Source organism: Pipistrellus hanaki (genome assembly GCF_964339955.1).
Source record: "Pipistrellus hanaki genome assembly, chromosome: 1".
NCBI lineage: Eukaryota > Metazoa > Chordata > Mammalia > Chiroptera > Vespertilionidae > Pipistrellus > Pipistrellus hanaki.
The window spans coordinates 9,796,660-9,814,622 of NC_140503.1; the positions used below are offsets into that span (position 1 = coordinate 9,796,660).

The 17,963-nt window shown below is 53.6% G+C and overlaps 1 protein-coding gene across 9 annotated transcripts in view; it reads left to right on the plus strand.

Moving 5' to 3' along the window:
* The first annotated feature begins 7,345 nt into the window (after positions 1–7,345).
* The window catches only part of TTC7B (tetratricopeptide repeat domain 7B), a 183,338-nt gene continuing 172,720 nt past the window's right edge, over positions 7,346–17,963 (plus strand). For 2 of the 9 annotated variants that reach the window (XM_084883851.1, XM_084883844.1), the window contains exon 1: positions 7,348–7,592. In XM_084883851.1, the coding sequence (XP_084739977.1) occupies positions 7,472–7,592 (121 nt within the window). In that variant the 5' untranslated portion in view covers positions 7,348–7,471. Of the gene's footprint in view, positions 7,593–17,963 lie in introns of all 9 variants that reach the window. The other 7 variants (XM_084883847.1, XM_084883846.1, XM_084883843.1 and 4 more) reach the window with 6 other exon arrangements.

Sequence of the window (17,963 nt, forward strand, 5' to 3'; positions counted from 1 at the left end):
CCTGATAAGTTTCTGTTGAGAAATCAGTTGTTAGTCTGATGGGGGTTCCTTTATATGTAACTTTCTGTCTCTCTCTGGCTGCTTTTAAGATTCTAACTTTGTCATTGGTGTTTGCCAATTTAATTATAATATGTCTTGGCGTCGGTCTTCTGGGATCCATTTTGCTTGGGACTCTGCGAGCATCTTGGATTTGTGTGGGTTTTTTCTTCTCTATCTCAGGAAAATTTTCTGTCATTATTTCTTGAAATACATTTTCCATGTCTACCTCGGTTTTCTTTCCTTCTGGAACCCCTATTATTCGAATATTGTTTTGTTTTGCATTGTCCCAAAGCTCCCGTAGGCTCTCCTCCTGCTTTTTAATTTTTTTTTCTAGAAGCTGCTCTAATTGGGTATTTTTTTCCATCTTGTCTTCTAGCTCACTGATGCGATCCTCTGCTTCTTCTAGTCTACTCTTGATGCTATCTATTGAGTTCTTCATAGTAGCGATGTCATTTTTCATTTCATCTTGAGTCATCTTCATTTCCTCTTGGGTTTTTTTCATTTCCTCTTGGGTCTTACTCAAATTGTCAAATTTGTCTTCCATTCTTTTTAGCCATCTTAAGATCGTTACTCTGAATTCTTGCTCTGGTAGGTTGCTTGCCTCTATATCGTTTACTTCCTTTTCTGGTGAAGCCTGCTTTTCTTTCATATGCGGGCTGTTTTTTGGTCTCCCCATGATCTATGATGTCTGGTTGTGTAGTTCTCTCTCTCCTGCTTTGATTTAAAGGCACAAAATACAACACAACCAGGTACAACACACAAGGCACTGAATCGAAATGTGTTTGCGATATTAATAACCACCAATAAGGGTGACTAGAACCCAGCTAACAAAAACATGCAATCAAACAAAAAGCATAGGCAAATCAATCTTATAAAAGAAAAGCATACAACTTCAGTAAAGTTAACATTCAACATACAACTTCAGAGTTAGAGAGTAAGACTGTTTTTTTTTTGTTTTTTTTTTTGTTTTGTTTTTAGGACAACTGCGAGGGAGGTGTGAATGGGTTTGGAGCAGGTAGTTGGAAATTAGATATATACAAGTAGGGTGAAATTTTAGGAGGGGGTAGACAGATGGAATGGGGGAAATCTAGAGCAGGAAAGGGTTAAGATAAACAGGGTATCAAAGGAAAAGATTGGAAAGAGGGTGAGGGCATAAAGGTAGGGTTGAGATAGAATAAAGCGTTGGAGAAAGAAGGATAGATAAAGACTGTAGAACAGTAATCCTGAAATTAAAAAAACAATAAAAAAACAATATATATATATATATATATATATATATATATATATATAATCAAATGGAATAAAAATAATAAAAATAAACAAAAGAAAATAAGATGAAAAAGGTAAATTAGTAGTAGTAATAATGTTGATTACATATACAATGTAATAATTATCAAGATAAAATCAAGTGAGGAAAAAGAAAAAAAATAGTTTCTTGAGTAAACGTTGCAAATAATGAAAACAAAAGTAAAAAACAAAAATTTAAAAATTAAAAAAAAATAATAATAAAATTTTAAAAATTTAATTAAAATTAGCAGTAATGAAGGTCATTCGCTTCCTCTATTGTTATGATCCAGTCCTGATTTTTAGGCAGGTTTTGCTTTGTTTTTATTACACTAGAGTCAATTTGTGAATTAGCCTCTGGGGGCAGTGTTTCTAGGTTGACTTCCCAGACTCTAAAGCCTCTCCAGCTTTTTTTTTTTTTTCCCGTCCTCTCTGAAGCTGGAACTATGGAGGGGGGGAGGGGGCAGGTCCGAGCAACTGCAATCTCCCGCAACTCTCCGATATCCCTCCGAGCCGGATCCAAATGTGTTGCTCTTTAGATATCTCCCCTGTTAGGAGCCCCGTCCACTTTCAAGGGTGACAACCGCCCAACAGCGGGGGCTTCTACTTGTAATCACCACCCCTGTCCTCCAGCTTCCGGGAGCGCGCTCTGTGCGCACAGGCTTTTTGTTTTCGCCGCGAGTGCTCTCCACCCTCTCCCCGCGAAATCTGACCTTTTCGCTGAGCAGTGGGGCAATCCTGTGAGGGCAAGTGTTCGCGCCGCTTGGGATCTGCGTTCTGGGGGTCACAGATGCTTGGTGGTCGCTGCGGCTGTGGATATTCAGGCCTCTGACACGATCCTATCTTCCTCTCAAGATGGCGAGGTTTCCCCGTCCAAGCCGGTAGGTAGCTCCGGGCAGGGACACAGCCCGCGTGGGTGCTTCCCTGTGAGGGGCACCTCTGTCAGCAGCCCCCCAGCAGTTTCTTCTGGTGTTCGCTGTCTCCCAGCTTGCCAATAAACACTCACAGCACAAGACCCTCAGTTGCTCTCTCTTTCTGCTTCGGGAGAGGGCTCAGAATCCGCCCATCTATTCTTCCGCCATCTTACCTCCTCCCTATTATTGATTTTATAACTCTGATGTTTCTCTTTCATCGATGTTTCTAATTCTCTATTCTCTCTTCCTCTCTGTAAAAAAAAAAAAAAAAAAAAAAAAAAAATCAATAAAATATATTTAAAATTTTTTTTTCAAAAAATAAAAATAAAAAAAAAAATAAAAAGCGAGGGCTTAACAAAAACACAAAGATGCTGAAACTGGTTTGGCTCAGTGGATAGATTCCGGTTCGATTCCGGTCAGGGGCATATACCTTGGTTGCGGGCACATCCCCAGTGGGGGATGTGCAGGAGGCAGCTGATCAATGTCTCTCTCTCATTGATGTTTCTAACTCTCTGTCCCTCTCTCTTCCTCTCTGTAAAAAAAAAAAAAAAAAAAAAAAAAAAAAAAAAAAAAAAAAAAATCAATACAAATATATTAAAAACAAACAAAAAAACACAAAGATCAAGCTGGTGGTTCACGCTGGGATAGCCTGTCAGTTCCCTGGTGTTCATGTTATGACTTTATCATAGAGGTGCCTCTTGATGATACGTTTTCTCTTGTATCAAATATTTCATCGTTAAAACCACCAAAGGCGCTGCAGCTATCAATCATCCCCCAAGCCCCAGGCCTGCACATTAGGGCCTGGCTCCCATGGTCCCCACGTGCAATGCTGCTGCGCCTGCCACAGGGCCAGCTGCTCAGGGCTCAGGCAGCTCGATGACTGGGCTGCTGCTCGGCGTGGTGAGGTCAAAGGGTCAAAGGTTAGGAGTGACTGCTGTGTCAGCCACAGACCCCTGTCCTTCCCTGCTCTGGGATTTCTGTCCCCCGCCCCCCCCCCAATCCTGACCCAAGTGCTTCAGCGAGCTGATTCCCGCCTCTCCATGGGCCTGTCCACTGGGATGTGCATGCCTGGAGTCCACCTGTCCAACCCAGCCCCGCCCACCTACTTCCTTCTGCTCATCCACCCGGCCCACAACTACTTCCTGAGCACCTACTATGTGCCGGTACCGTTCTCAGTGCTGGGGTGCAGCTGTGAACAAAACCATACAAGAATCCCTGCCCTCCTGGTGCTTACATTCTAGTAAGGAGAGGCAGGAAAGAAATACTAAGGTAACAACTATAAGTCAGGTGGCAAGACGAAAACCACAGCAGGGTGAGAGGTGAGGGAGCGAAGAGTTTGTATAGCTAGCTGGTCAGGGAGGGCCTCTCTGAGGAGGTGACCTTGGGCAGAGACCTCATGGAAGGGAAGGAGGGAGAGAGGAGGGGGGGAGGGGGAGGTAATGAAGGAAGAGCCTTCCAGGCTGAGGGAGGGGAGGGAGGCCCCAGGGCAAAGGCCCGGCCCTTCCTTTCACTTGTGTCTGCTTCCCCTGAGCTCCCCCCACCCTACCCAGCCAGTTCTCACTCCTTCCCCTCCCTCGGTCCCCCTCTTCCTCTGTTCTAGTTGTGCAGGGGACTTAGGCTTTCGGGAAAAGACCACAGCGGCACCCCCGTTTGCGCTGGCCTTTGCTCTGAGGCTCTGCCGGGCTCCCGGGTCACAGACAAGCCAGCTTTTCTTACGAAATTAGCCTGAAGCCATCTTCTAGGCTGGATTCAGCTACAGACTGATTTCTCACATTCTTGTCAAACCTGTAATCCCAATGCCTGGAAAAGAGATGCTGGCTTAATGACTATCATTCGCACCAATGACCTCCCACGCGGGAAATCTCCCTCAGTGCCACCTACAGGTGAGCTCGCCTGGAAAACAACCTGGGGATCTTCTCCTCATGCCAGGCGCTGCCCCTGTGGGTGTTGTTGTGACAGCTGCCGGAGCAGCCTGGGCAGTGGGCGAGGATCAGACCTCGCGGGTGTGGGAAGGAGCCCGAGACCGAGAGGTCCCGCTCTCCGGCTCCACGCAGGGAAGGCTCAGACGGTTCTTTCCCTCCGGGGGTCAGTACCCCAGCAACCTCTGCGCTCAGCAAACGGCCCAAAGAGTCCTCTGGTGGGATGAGCCCGTGGTGGCCGCAGTGAAGGTGGAAACCTCGCAGGCAGTCGCTGTTGTATGTTTATTATTGTGCTGAACCCTCAAGGAAACCAACTGAAGGCTGATTCTAGACCTTGGAGATCTCCAGCTTCATTCATTCATCCATTCATCCATTCATCACTCTCTTACTCAAGCTCCTGCACTGGGTGGAAAGGGTACAGAGACACGGAATGACAGCTCAGCTCACATGTATTGCACTCTTAAGGCAAACCAACACCATTTAAAAAATATATATATTTTATTGATATTTTACAGAGAGGAAGGGAGAGAGATAGAGAGCTAGAAACATCGATGAGAGAGAAACATTGACCAGCTGCCTCTTGCACACCCCCTACCGGGGATGTGCCTGCAACCAACGTACATGCCCTTGACCGGAATCGAACCTGGGACCTCTCAGTCCGCAGACTGAGCCAAACCGGTTTCGGCAAAACCAACACCATTCCGTTGCCTTTCCTGTATATGCTCATTTAATTCTCAGCCAGCTCTGCGGGGTAGGCATCACAGCTGAGGTGCTGTAGGTGTGGAAGGCATGGGGAGGTTAAATACCACTGCCCAAGCCGAGTCAGGGTTCGAGCTCCACTTTGCCCTTGTGGAACCACAGGCCTTGTCCTAGAGCTTACCAGCTGGCCGGGCAGAGAGATAGACACGAACACTGTACACAACAGGGCAGCAGCTGAGGCCGGATAAGCATTACCTGCTATTACAGCTGTAGAGGGTCCCTTGGAAATGCACATGGATGACCTTTAAATTAATGTTAGCTGAGTCCGAGGTGGCTGGCATGGCAACAGCCCCCAGAAACAGCCTCCCAAAATGTGGGAGACCGTTATCAGTACTGATTTCTTATCTTTATCCCTGTGCTTGGAACGAGGAACGAATAGGACCTTGACTTACCCAGGTCTTGATATGCTAAATCCCAGGAATGAGGGAATGAATAGGACCTGGGCACACCCAAAACTTCTTTGACCTTAACCTCCCCCTCCCCCGCTCTGGAAATCAATAAATGCACTGTGTTGTCTGTGGTGGGTGGTTGACTGTCCCTCCATCAGACTGGCAGCACCCCACCTGGATCCTAGCTTGAATCTATTTCTGTGTCTTAGTCTCTCTCTTTTTTCTTTAATTTCTTAATCCCCAGCTCCTCCTCTCAGGAACCTGTCGTTTTCCGGGCGGGTCGCTGAGTCCGAGGTGACTGGCATGGCAACAGCCCCCAGAAACAGCCTCCCCAACAACGGCGAAGTTTGCTACGAGAAAGTCCTATCCCAGAGAAGACTCCACTGCGGTGGGATCACCCGGGGTCTGTCAGATGTGGAGCAAGGCTTCGGGTGACCTTTGGGCTGAGCAAGGCTTCGCGGTGGCCTTTGGGCTGAGCAAGGCTTCGCGGTGACCTTTGGGCTGAGCAAGGCTTCGCGGTGACCTTTGGGCTGAGCAAGGCTTCGCGGTGGCCATTGGGCTGGGCAAGGCTTCGCGGTGGCCTTTGGGCTGGGTCTCAAAGAACGAACAGGTGCTTCCCTCCTGGACCAGAGGGGAGAGAACATTCCAGGCCAACCTCTGGAGAGACAGACCGCTGTGCTGGAGAGGACAAGATAGGGGTCTGGGGGGAGGAGAAATTCCTCCAGTGGAGATTCCTTCTCCTCCCCTCCCTGTCCCCCCATGGGTGGAACCAAAGGGACCAGGACACCAAAGCGCCCCCTGTTGAAACTTTCACATTCTTACCCCCCCCTCCCCCGGGCTGTGCAGGGGTCTTCAAACTACAGCCTGCGGGCCACATGCGGCCCGCAGAGGAGTCTGATCCGGCCCGCCAGGTTTTTTGGGCAGTGAGCGCAGCCAAGGTGTTACAGTAGGAATTAGTAGTTCATATAGTCCGGCCCTCCAGCTCTCTGAGGGACCGTGATCTGGCCCCCACTTTAAAAAGTTTGAGGACCCCTGGTACAGCGTCTGAGGCCCATCGGGTCCACCTTCATCACCTTGTTGGCCTTGGAGAGGGGGGTGCCTGAAGGTTATGCTGGTCCCAGCAAAAGGCACCTCCTGGTGTTCCCTCATCACCTCTCTCAGTGTCTGCATTTCCGCTTCCTCCCTGGTAAACGGGGGCCTCCACTGCTGCGGGCTCTTTCCCACACCCCCTCGGTCTCGGGCTCTTTCCCACACCCAGGGCTGCTGCGGGCGAGAGGCGACCCTGCAGGAGAGCTCCTGGGAGGCGAGGCCAGGAAGGGAAGCTGCTGCTGGTGGCTGGGTGCTTCCTCATACCTGGAGTTCCATCCTCAGGGGGATCTGAACTCCTTCGAGGCAGGAATGCTGTCTGTTTGGTTCTCCACTTCACCCCCAGCACCTAAAACAGTGCCTGGCACACGGCAGGTGATCACCACATAGCTATGGAATAGCTGAAAGCAGGCCCAGCGGGGCACCTGCCCCCAGCCCTGGGTCTCCTGCCCCCAGCCCTGGGTCTCTTGCCCCTAGCCCTGGGTCTCGGGGGCCATGACGAGGGAACCCCACTGGTGACCGCATTCTATCCAGAGCCAAGGCAGCTGGCTCCCGGCTCAGTTCACCTTCACAGACAGCCACGGGGCTGCTCCCCGGGCAGGTGCTGCGTCTGCCAGGCCTGGACGCCCTGCCCACCTGCTGCTGGGTGGCGGCCAAGGTGCCCGGGCAGAGGGGGCCTCCTTAAGGCATCTGCCACCCAGGCCCAGAGGAGCTGCTGGACACCCGAGCCAGCAGGACGAGCTCAGGCAGGCGGGTCCCCACACCTGCCCCATCTCGGCCCCAAAGCCCCCAGCCTGCGCGGTGACCTTTCTCCCGGGGTCGCTGGCCTCTCCAGGCCCCGCCTGCGCCCCGGCCGGCGCGGCTGCGTTTCCGGCCCTGGCCGCCAGGGGCCGCTCCTCCCGCCGCCGCGCCTCCCCGCCCCTCGCCGGGCCGGCGCTCCCGTTACGCCGGAGCCGGAGCCGGAGCCGGAGCCCGAGCCCAGCCCGCGGCGGCGGCGGCGGCGGCGGCGGGAGCGGCGAGGGGCGCCGGCGGCGGCGGCGGCGGGGCCTGCGGGGCCTGCGCGGGCGGGCGGGCGCGCGCCATGGCCTCCAAGAAGGCGGGCTCGCGGCTGGAGACGGAGATCGAACGCTGCCGCTCCGAGTGCCAGTGGGAGCGGATCCCCGAGCTCGTCAAGCAGCTGTCCGCCAAGCTCATCGCCAACGGTAGGCGCCGGGCTGGGGCCGGGCGGCGGGAGCGGGAGCGGGGCCTGCGGCGGCGGCGGCGGCGGGCCGGCCCGGGGCGCAGCGGGGCGGGCGGGGCGCAGCGGGGCCACCGGGCGCGGGAGGGGAGAAGAGGGGAGGGGCCGGGGCCTGGGCAGCCGGGGTCCCCGGGAGTCAGTTCCTCCTGGGGTGTCCGGCCGGCCAGGGCTCCTGTGCAGTCGGTGGGTGGAGGGGTCTCAGGAGCCGGGTGCTGACCAGGGGGTCAGCTGCCGGCCTTGGGGTTGGGAGAAGTTGGGGGTGATGGGGAAGGCTGCTGTTCCCCAGGACATGGGTGTGTGTGTGTGTGTGTGTGTGTGTGTGTGTGCGCCTGGGGCTCCAGACTGTGTGCATGGGGTCCTCAGGCTGTCAGGCCCCTTGTGTATAGGGGTGCTGAACAGAGACCCCCGGGAGATAACGGTTTGTAAACACAAGGGGTAAGAGGGCTGCAGGGGGAAGATCGGGCCTGGGCTCAGGGTGTGGGGCCGTGGAGGCGGGCGGAGATGATGGTCCTGGGGCTGAGTAGGATGTGCAAGCTGTGGACCTAGGGAGCCAGGTTTAGGGATACAGACAGGGGAAACAGAGGCAGGGAGTCAGGGGGGACAGCGCTGGAGAGAGAGGTGGGAATGTGGTTGAGGAATGTTGGGGAATGGGGTTGGCTGGGTGAGGGCCTTGGAGCCTAGGGGAGTGGGGTCTGCGGGGGTCACTGAGCAGGAACCTGGTGCCTGGAGTCAGCCCGTGACCCCGCTGCCTGAACTGGTGCTTGTCCCCAAGGAAATCCAGATCGCATCGGAAAAGCCCGTGTCCCAGCATCGCCGCCTTGCTTGGTCTTATTTGTTTTGGAAGCAAGTGCTGTCGGTATCTGCTTGTCTGTTGCCACCTGCCAAAACCACAGGCCCCTGGCGGACCGGTGAGAGGGCAGAGGTTTTGTCCCGTCTCACCTCCGGCTTCCTGAGGCTGGGTGGCAGACACCTGTGGCCCGAAGGAAGGCGTGAAGGAAGGAATGCATGAGGGACAGCGCTGTACGGAAGGACAGCCCCACTGTTTCCGACCGTCTCACCTCGAAGGACCCGGACGCGGAGAGCGGATGTCACATGTCCTCTTCAGGAATGGCTCACGTGTGTGCCTTTCATGGTCTTCTTGCCTCGAAATAAGGACTGGTTGTGCGTACTCTCGGCCGCGGGAGCCCCTCCCGCCCCCCCATGCTTTGGGTAGGCTTCTTCCTGGGCGAATGCAGGTGTGAGGACCGAGGCAGGGACTTGGAGGAGGCCCAGCCCTGCCTGGGCTCAGCCTTCTGGGAACAGAAGGATCGATGCTTTGCGGTGAAGCCAGCATCGGAGGGGAGGGCGTTCGGTCCAGTGGGCGCCCCCGGCAGCGGGACCCTGATCTTCCTGGGAGGCCCTCGGGCTTGTCCTTTCGCCTCTCCTCTTCTTACCTGCAGCGTTTTCTCGTTTCTTCTTGGAGTTGGGTTTGCTTTGTCGCTTCCCAGCTACGCGGGCAGGTAATGCCTTGAGGGTGTTGGATGACCACGCTAGTACTAAACGGGTTCATTGGTGAGGCCCCTGGGTTTTTTCCCGTGAGAGCCACTTGCTTCCTGCTTTATCTGCTCCTTTATTCAACCAGCATATGCGGGCCCACCACTGGCCAAGCCCCTGAGCTCGTGAGCTTACCCTCCTTTGAGGAGTCCGACGATAAATACGGAAATTAATAAGTAGGGTGCCTTCAGATAGTTTGCGATTTAAAGCAAACGGAGGCGTTAACGCAGCTCCAACCACAGTGGTCTCTGGAATGAGGGGGAATGGGCTTCCCACCCTCAGTGGATAGAGCGTTAGCCTGTGGACTGAAGGGTCCCGGGTTCGATTCCGGTCAAGGGCATGTACCTTGGTTGCGGGCACATCCCCAGTAGGGGGTGTGCAGGAGGCAGCTGTTCCATGTTTCTGACTCTCTATCCCTCTCCCTTCCTCTCTGAAAAAAAAATCAAAAAAAAAAAATTTTTTTTTAAAAAGAAATGAGCTTCCGGTGCCATGGGTCTATCTGACCTTCACGGCCCTCTGGACTCATCTCCCTTCCCAGGGCCTTGTCCTGGGGCCTGAGCCACAGTCATTAATGGAAGTGAGTTGTGAGGGGCATTGTGGTCCATGGGTCTGAGTGCAAGGCTGGTTTTGGGAAACTCATGAGAGAGAGATTCCTGCCCCAGAACCCTCATGGTGAGCAGCAGCCATGGATGGCAGAAGGTCACCAGACCTGAAAAGGTCTAAGAGATTGCTCAGGAAGATTTAAAAAGAGAAAAGCAAAGAAAGAGATGAAGTAGAAACAGAATTATTGTGGCCACTCCTCTGGGGTTCAGAGAAATGTTTGGAGGAAGTTCTTTTCCTTCCTTTGGCTGATAGGGGCTCTCTTGAACCCGTGGTGGGCCTTCCTCCTGGTCTTGAGGACATCAGCCCCTCCTTAGATCCTTTGGACCTCAAGTTCTGGGCGGATTTGAGAAAATCCTTAAGCTAAAGCATCTATTGCTTAGAATAAGGGAAGTGAGTTAATGCCGTGTTTATGATATTAAGATAGTTACTCTGAGCCTGAGTATCCTCATCTTAGAATGGGGATGAAAAGCCTACCTTGGGTCCGACTGGTGTGGCTCAGTGGTTGAGCGTTGACCCATGAACCAGGAGGTCACAGTTTGATTCCCTGTCAGGAATCTTTCGGGCTCGATCCCCAGTTAGGGAGTGTTCAGGAGGCAGCGCATCGATGATTCTCTCATCGTTGATGTTTCTGTCTTTCTCTCCCTCTCCCTTCCTCTCTCTGAAATCAATAAAAACATAGATGTAAAAAGAGGGGGCAGTTAATGGTGGGCTGGCCGCAGGGGATCCTTTGGAAACAAGGATGAGGTTTAACTGAGAGTCCGGGGTGAGACTGTGGCTCTGTGGTTTAGAATGACTTCTTTGGACACCCCCGGGAATAGCAGTCCCCTGCCCTCAGACACCAGGACCCCTGTGACCCTCTGTCCTGACCTTCCTGGGGCAGTCACCCCGCTTTCAGATCTCTGTCCTGTTGTAGGACATGCTTTCGTGGCAGACCATACAGCCTGATTTTTTAATTCAAAACACTCACTAATTCGACAGTAACCACGGATGGCTCTCAGTTGGGCATTGGAGCTCATGGTCACTGCAGTCCGGACGGAAGGGCTGTGACCTTGTGGCCTCGCACAGAGGGGCCAGGCCTGCTCAACGTTCCCCCAGCCTCCTGTTTGGAGGCCTGTCAGGCTCCGAATGGGGAGGGAGGAAGGTTTCTGACATTCCTTCCCTCGATCAGCCCCCCGTTCCCACACGTCCTCCCTTCCCCGTGGCCGGGAGGGCCTCCCGGGTCCGCTCACTCACCTGGTTATTGTCTTCCCTCCGGGGCTGGCGCCGGAGGCCTCTCTGCAGGCCAGAAGCCTGCCCGCCTGTCAGGGTCTGGTTCGGATCCTCCCCGGCTGTCCTTCCTTCACAGGAAAGGTTGTTTGCCTTAAAGAAGACAATCCTACATTGTCAGAACCAGACGGGACCTGAGAGACCACATTGTATAGCCGTTTTCTTTCCATATATATATATATATATATATATATATATATATATATATATATGTATTTTTTTTTAACCTAAGTCATTTCCTTTCTTTTTTAAAAAAAATATATTTTATTGATTTTTTTACAGAGAGGAGGAGAGAGGGATAGAGAGCTAGAAACGTCAATGAGAGAGAAACATTGACCAGCTGCCTCTTGCACACCCCCTACCGGGGATGTGCTCACAACCAACGTACATGCCCTTGACCGGAATCGAACCTGGGACCTTTCAGTCCGCAGACCGACGCTCTACCACTGAGCCAAACCGGTTTCGGCCATATATATATAATATATATATATATATATATATATATTATATATATATATTATATATATATTATATATATATAATATATATTTATTTTTTTTAATTGATTTTAGAGAAGAAGGGATGGGGGGAGCGTGAGAATGAAAACATCGACGTGAGAAAGAAAAATCGATTGGCCGCCTCCTGGTGATCGAACTCGCAGTTCTTTGGCGCGTGGGATGATGCTCAGCCCATTGAGCCACATCGTCCAGGGCTGTATAGCCGTTTTCAAACTGTGCTGTGGCGGAACCCCACCAGAACGTGCTTTTGGGTCCTGCTGGCTGGTGGGCAGGTCTCCCTCCCTGGAGCAGTGACACTTCCCTGGAAAGTTTCCCTTGAAGGGACAACTCATATGCTTAAAAAACAAAATCCACGGATGTAGTTCAGCCTCCCCATCTGACAGATGAGAAAACAGGCGTGGAGAGGGAGGTGTCTTCCTGTAAGCCACCAGCCAAAGAGTGGCAGAAGCAGGCAGCGTGGGTCCGAGGTCTGGCCCCAGGGTTCAGTTGTGTCAGCGTGAAGGGTGGTTCTGTGGTTTCCTAACCAAGAGAGTAACTTCACTGGAGAAACCCTATAGGTACTGTGTTGTCACACCCCTCCCCTCCCCAAATCCCTTTTCTGAAACCCTTGGGGCCACCTGTGGTTCAGAATCCAGAAATTTTCAGCCCTGGCTGGTGTGGCTCAGTGGGTTGGGCATCATCCCGTGTGCTGATAGATCGTCAGTTCGATTCCCGATGAGGGGACATGCTTGGGTTACAGCAGGGGTCTTCAAACTACGGCCCGCGGGCCACATGCGGCCCGCAGAGGAGTCTGATCCGGCCCGCCAGGTTTTTTGGGCAGTGAGCGCAGCCGAGGTGTTACAGTAGGAATTAGTAGTTCATATAGTCCGGCCCTCCAGCTCTCTGAGGGACCGTGATCTGGCCCCCACTTTAAAAAGTTTGAGGACCCCTGGTTACGGCTTAATCCCCGGTTGGGGGCATGCAGTAGGTAGCTGATCAGTGTTTCACTCTCACATTGATATTTCTCTCTCTTTCTGCCTTCCTCTCGCTCTAAAAATTCAATTAACATTATTTGTTTAAAAGAATGCAGAAATCTTTAGAATAATGGTACATATTCTGGACGTTATGTGACACTCCCAGTGGGGTCCGGGGCAGCCCTTCCTAATAAAACACATCAGTATTTCTGTATCAAAACATAGGAACGGTCCTTGCAAAAGGGACACATAACCTATAAATAGCAGCATGTTGATTCAGTTGAGGTTTTGCTGCCCAGTAAGTTAACAGCTTTTGGTTTTTAGAGAATTCTAGATTTCATAAATGATGGATAAGGATTGTGAACCTGTAATAATAGTGATAAATTTGCCCTCATTGGTTTGGCTCAGTGGATAGAGCGGACTCAAGGGTCCCAGGTTCAATTCCGGCCAAGGGCATGCACCTTGGTTGCGGGCACATCCCCAGTAGGAAGTGTGCAGGAGGCAGCTAATCGATGTTTCTCTCTCATCGATGTTTCTAACCCTCTATCCCTCTCCCTTCCTCTCTGTTAAAAATCAATAGAATATATTTAAAAAAAAAAATAGTGCCAAATTTGTAGGGTAGTTGTAAGGACCGGATGAAAAACAAAAACAAAAACCACCTAAATGTGTTTAAGAGGCTGCTGCCTGCACCAAGAAGCCCCCAGTGGATGTTGGCTGCGGCTCATGGTGGTGGGTGTGGTCTCCCATTTCCCGGTTCAGGGCTGTTTGCCCTCCTCACATCGCCTCCCTGGGCACGTGCCTCGCCTCACTGTGGTGGCCAGCCTCACAGGACAGGGATCCTGGTTCTGCTTTCATGAGCCATTGGGCTCCAAGCCCATCTTTGGCGTGTTGTGATGAATCGGCCCGCAGACTCCGAGGGGAGGCCTCTGAGCTGGCACAGGCCTCAGGAAGGAAAGCAGGCGGAGGGCTTCCAAAATGCAGGGAGGGCCAGAGTGCAGGCGAGGACTGCCCCTGAGAAGTGGCGTCCTGCAGGGATGGTGTTTACCTTTGGGGCTGCTGCCAGCCGGGGAGTGTCTGCTGGCCGGGGGGTCCCTGGTTGTCAGCCCAGCATTTTCCACCTGCACTCATCTTCCTCCCTCCCGACTGCGCCTCCTGACAGAGAATTTGTTCAACTTTCTTTTTCTTTTTAAAAGTATATTTTATTGTTTTTTTACGGAGAGGAAGGGAGAGGATAGAGAGCTAAGAACATCGATGAGAGAGAAACATCGACCAGCTGCCTCCTGCACACCCCCTTACTGGGGATGTGCCCGCAACCAGGGTACATACCCTTGACCAGAATGGAACCCGGGACCCTTCAAAACCGGTTTTGGCCGAGTTTGTTCAACTTTCAGCCCCCATCTGCCATGTATCATATGTTTTATTGGAGGTGGGCTCTGGGCCCGCCCCCTTGCCTGTGATTGGTTGAGGGATGAGCCTGTGCCTTTATTTTAGCCAATGAGATATGTACATTTGCTCTGGAAGGGGCTTCTGGGAAGGATTTGCTTAAGAGTGATGTATACTTGCTTAAGAGGGAACGTGGCTTAGTGGTTGAGCTTGGACTTATGAACCAGGAGGTCCCCTGCTTGATTCCTGACGGTGGCAGGTGCCAGTGGAGGGAGTGCAGGAGACAGCCGATCCATGATTCTCTCTCATCATTGATGTTTCTGCCTCTTTCTCCCTCTCCCTTCCTCTCTGAAACATACTAAAAAAAAAAAAAAAAAAAAAAAAAAAAAAAAGAGGGAAGGAGAATGGTCCTCTGGAAGTTGTTCATGGTTTTGAGGCCCGGAGCTGCAGCCCTCGTGAGGGCACCCGACCCCGGGGTGAGGCCGGCCTGGGGAGAGTGGTGGAACAGAGACAAGGAGAACACGGCCCCGTGTCACATCGCCGACCTGCCCCGGGCTGCCTGTTAGGAGAGATAATCAGCGCCTCCTGGTCGAAGCTGCAGAGTCAGGTGCTAGGCCCTCCCTTGCTGCTGAAGCCATTCCCACCGGTGCACCGTTTACTTCCCCGGAGTAACTGCCGGGCAGCGCCGCACTGGGCACTCGGTCAGGCCTCCCCTCCCGGTTCACCCTGACCTCACGTGGGTGGATTCCCGCCCCTCTGGGTGACCTCACGCTTGGCAGATGCCGCCGGGCTGCAGGCCTTTGACTTGTGTGAGAGCCAGCGTTTCCCGTCTGAGAAGCCAGAAAGGGAGAAGAGGTTTCTCTGAGGCATCCCCAGACCATCCCCATGGGCCGCCAAGATGGATCAGACTGTGCCACAGAAAATGTAGAGCGAAGCCACAAGCCACAGGAAACCTAACGGCCTGGCTGCAGCCTCTGCCGCCGTCCGGCGCTGTCTGTCCCTGCTCTGGTGGAGGTGCCAGAACCAGACAGAACAGATGTGTCCCTGTCCTCTCAGGGGCCTGCCAGGCCCGGAGCCGGAGTCCCGGCCTCTGTCCTCTGCGTGCCCTTGTGCACATCACTTGATCCTCAGGAACCTTAGTGTTCCTGACGGCACGGGTGCTAAAATAGTGCCAGTGGGTACGGAGGATGAATAAGCATTTCTCCAGCGTCTGCTGTGCACTGGACTCCGGACTCGGACGTTTGCACGGGCCCCAGTCCGTCACCGGAGCAGCTGCAGGAGAAACGGAGTAGACTGGGGCTCCGAGACATTCTTTGAGTTGGAGCCTCGCCCACTTCTGCTTCTAGTTGCACCATTCTTCCTCTCTCACTGGTGTTTTTATAAACTCGCTCCATCTCAGAATCGCCACGCCGGCTTGTTAGAGTCCAGGTTGCCCCATGTCTAGATGCAGCCGGTCGGGGGTGAGCTGCTGGACCGTGGACATGCTCGGAGGAGCCTGGCCGTGGGAGCCTGGGCATCAGGGATTCGCAGACCTCTCATCCTCAGGGGTGAATCCCTGGGTCCCAGATGAAGGCTAGAAATCTGCATTTTTGTTTAAAAAAGTTTTTGTTGTTGTTGTTAATCCTCACCCACGGATATCTTGCCATTGATTTTTGGAGAGAGTAGAAAGGAGGGCTGGGGGGCAGGCAGAGAGAAACATCGATGTGGGAGAGACTCGTTGTTTGGTTGCCTTCTGCGCGTGTCTGCAACTGGTATGTGCCTTTGACTGGAATTGAACCCGGGACCCTTCAGTCCGCAGGCCACCGCCCTATCCATGGAGCCAAACCAGCTAGGGTGAAATCTGCATTTTTAAATGAAGCCTCGGGGATTTGTGTGACCAGGCAGGTCTGGAAGCTGCTGCCCTCGACCTCCATCCTTAGCATTTAATAAGCACCTCCTGTACCCCCAAAAAACACAGTGAACAGCTCACCTGCCACAGGAAGCTTACAGCTCAGGGCAGTCACCTGGGCCGCTCCGCAGCTCAGATTCCCAGGCTGGGCCCTAGCTCCTGCTTCAGGAGGTCTTAGCGGGGCTGTTCACCAGGAAGCAGATTGTTCACCAGGTGGTTGTGGCACAAGGTCTTCCGGGAGCAAACTCTGGCCTCACTGTCCAAGGCGCGGGGCAGAGTGTCCCCCTGCAGCCTGCGGGCAACAAGGGCGTCGCCCACAAGGCCGCAAGGAGCCCCTTAGTTCCCGGGGCCGAGACCGGGGTGGGCTTGTGTGGCAAGGGGTGAGGCCTGGCAGGGAGCCCCGGGGAGGGTCTTGGGGGAGAGTGGCTTTAGGGTAACTGACTCATCTTAGTTGCCCTGAGACTTTCGTGGTTTTAACACTGAAAGCAAGGCCCACATCCTGGATAGCAGAACAGTAGTTCGCCCTGTTAGGCATAGGGAGGTGTTGTAGCAGAGGGGAAAGACACCCTGGTGCAGCAGAAGCCAGTGCACGTGGCCATGTCAGGCCCGGGTTCGATTCCCGCTCTGCCACTTACTGCTGTCCGGCCTCGGATGAGTTACTTATCCTCTCGGAGCCCCACTCTCTGTCGCAAAGGTTGTTTTGAGGAGTGAGTGAGATAATGAAGTTTCCAGTACCAGCGATACCGGAAGCAGCCCTGAATCAGGAGTATTGTGTGTGGAAGGAGGGTGTCCCCGCTACTCCGTCCCTCACAGGGAGAGGGGAAGCGGGCAGGATAACAATAAGAACCAGAACAGCAGAGATGTGCTGAGGGGTGGGGTTCCTGTCCTGCTGGACTGTGACCGAGGCCCAAAGCTGGGTCACAAGACTAGTAAATGCACAGCCAGGGCTTCAACCGGCTCTGACAGCCATCCCTGAACTCGCCAGCCAGCCATTCACCACTCTAGTGAACCCAGCATAGCACGTGGGGGTGCGGAGGTGTGTAAGGAGGATGCAAATGAATGAGACCACTGGGCGTCGGCCCCAGGAGACAGGGATATTTGTACTCTCTTGTTCATTGTTAAATCAAGCACCAATAATGACATGTTTGGAACACAATGGGCACTCGAGTCATTGTTCAATGACAGCTTGGCCTCTGCCCTTAAGGAGTTGAGTTGGATTCATTGGCTCATCAAACACCTACTGAGCACCTCCTGCGTGCCAGCCCCTCTCCCGAGGACTGTGAAGGCAGAGGTCACTAAGACCGTCCTTGTGCTCAAGTCCAGCACCTAGAGACGTGGCATACATGTCGTCAGGGCGAGGGCGGCAGAGGGACGAGGGTACGGAGGCCCACGGGAGGGCGTGCCCACCAGGGCATGGTTCCCCATCTCAGTCTTGGTGTTGCCCTGTGGGTGACTGGCCATGGCCCTGCCTGCGGGACTCCACGTGAATCCTGGCTGTGATGGATTGCTGTTTGGGCTGCCTGACTGCCTGTGACCTCGTCCTGTTTCTGGTGGAACTGGAGGGTGGGCACTTGCTGAGTGGCCTTTTCAGGACAAGATTCTGGTCCCCTCTGCTGCCCTTCCTTGTCTCTCTTCTCCCCTCGCATACGGCTGGCTCAGCCCCTTTGCTGTGAGCCCTGGCCCTTGCAGCCAGCCTTGGAGGAGTGCCAGCCGGTGAGGGGATGCTGGCAGGGGTGCCAAGGCCAGGGACCTGCAGGAAATGCCACTTTTCTCTCCCCGGCCACCAGGCCAAGGGAGGCAGCTCTGTGCTGAGGCTTAGTCCTGAAGGCTGGAGAGGTAGGTCTCCCAGGCCCTTCACAGCTGTCCACTCCCCGTGATCGCCTTCTTCCTGCCCCTGCCCCTGCCCCTGCCCACCACACACACCAGTGTGTCTGGTCTCCCTTCTGCCTGGAGTCCCACTTGGAGACATGCCGCAGGCCCAGCTCAGACCTCACTTGCCTCCAACACCCTCCTGAGTGTACCTGGGGGTCCTTCCGCACCACCCGTGGGGCTCGGTGGCTCCTGTCTCCCCTCAGACCATGCCTCTCGAGGGCAGGGACCGGGCTGGGGCTTTGACTTTTCAAAAAGTGGTTGGTGATCGTGTGGGTGTGCATTTAACTTGCCTGCGTGGAGCTGACTTCCACAAAGAGCCG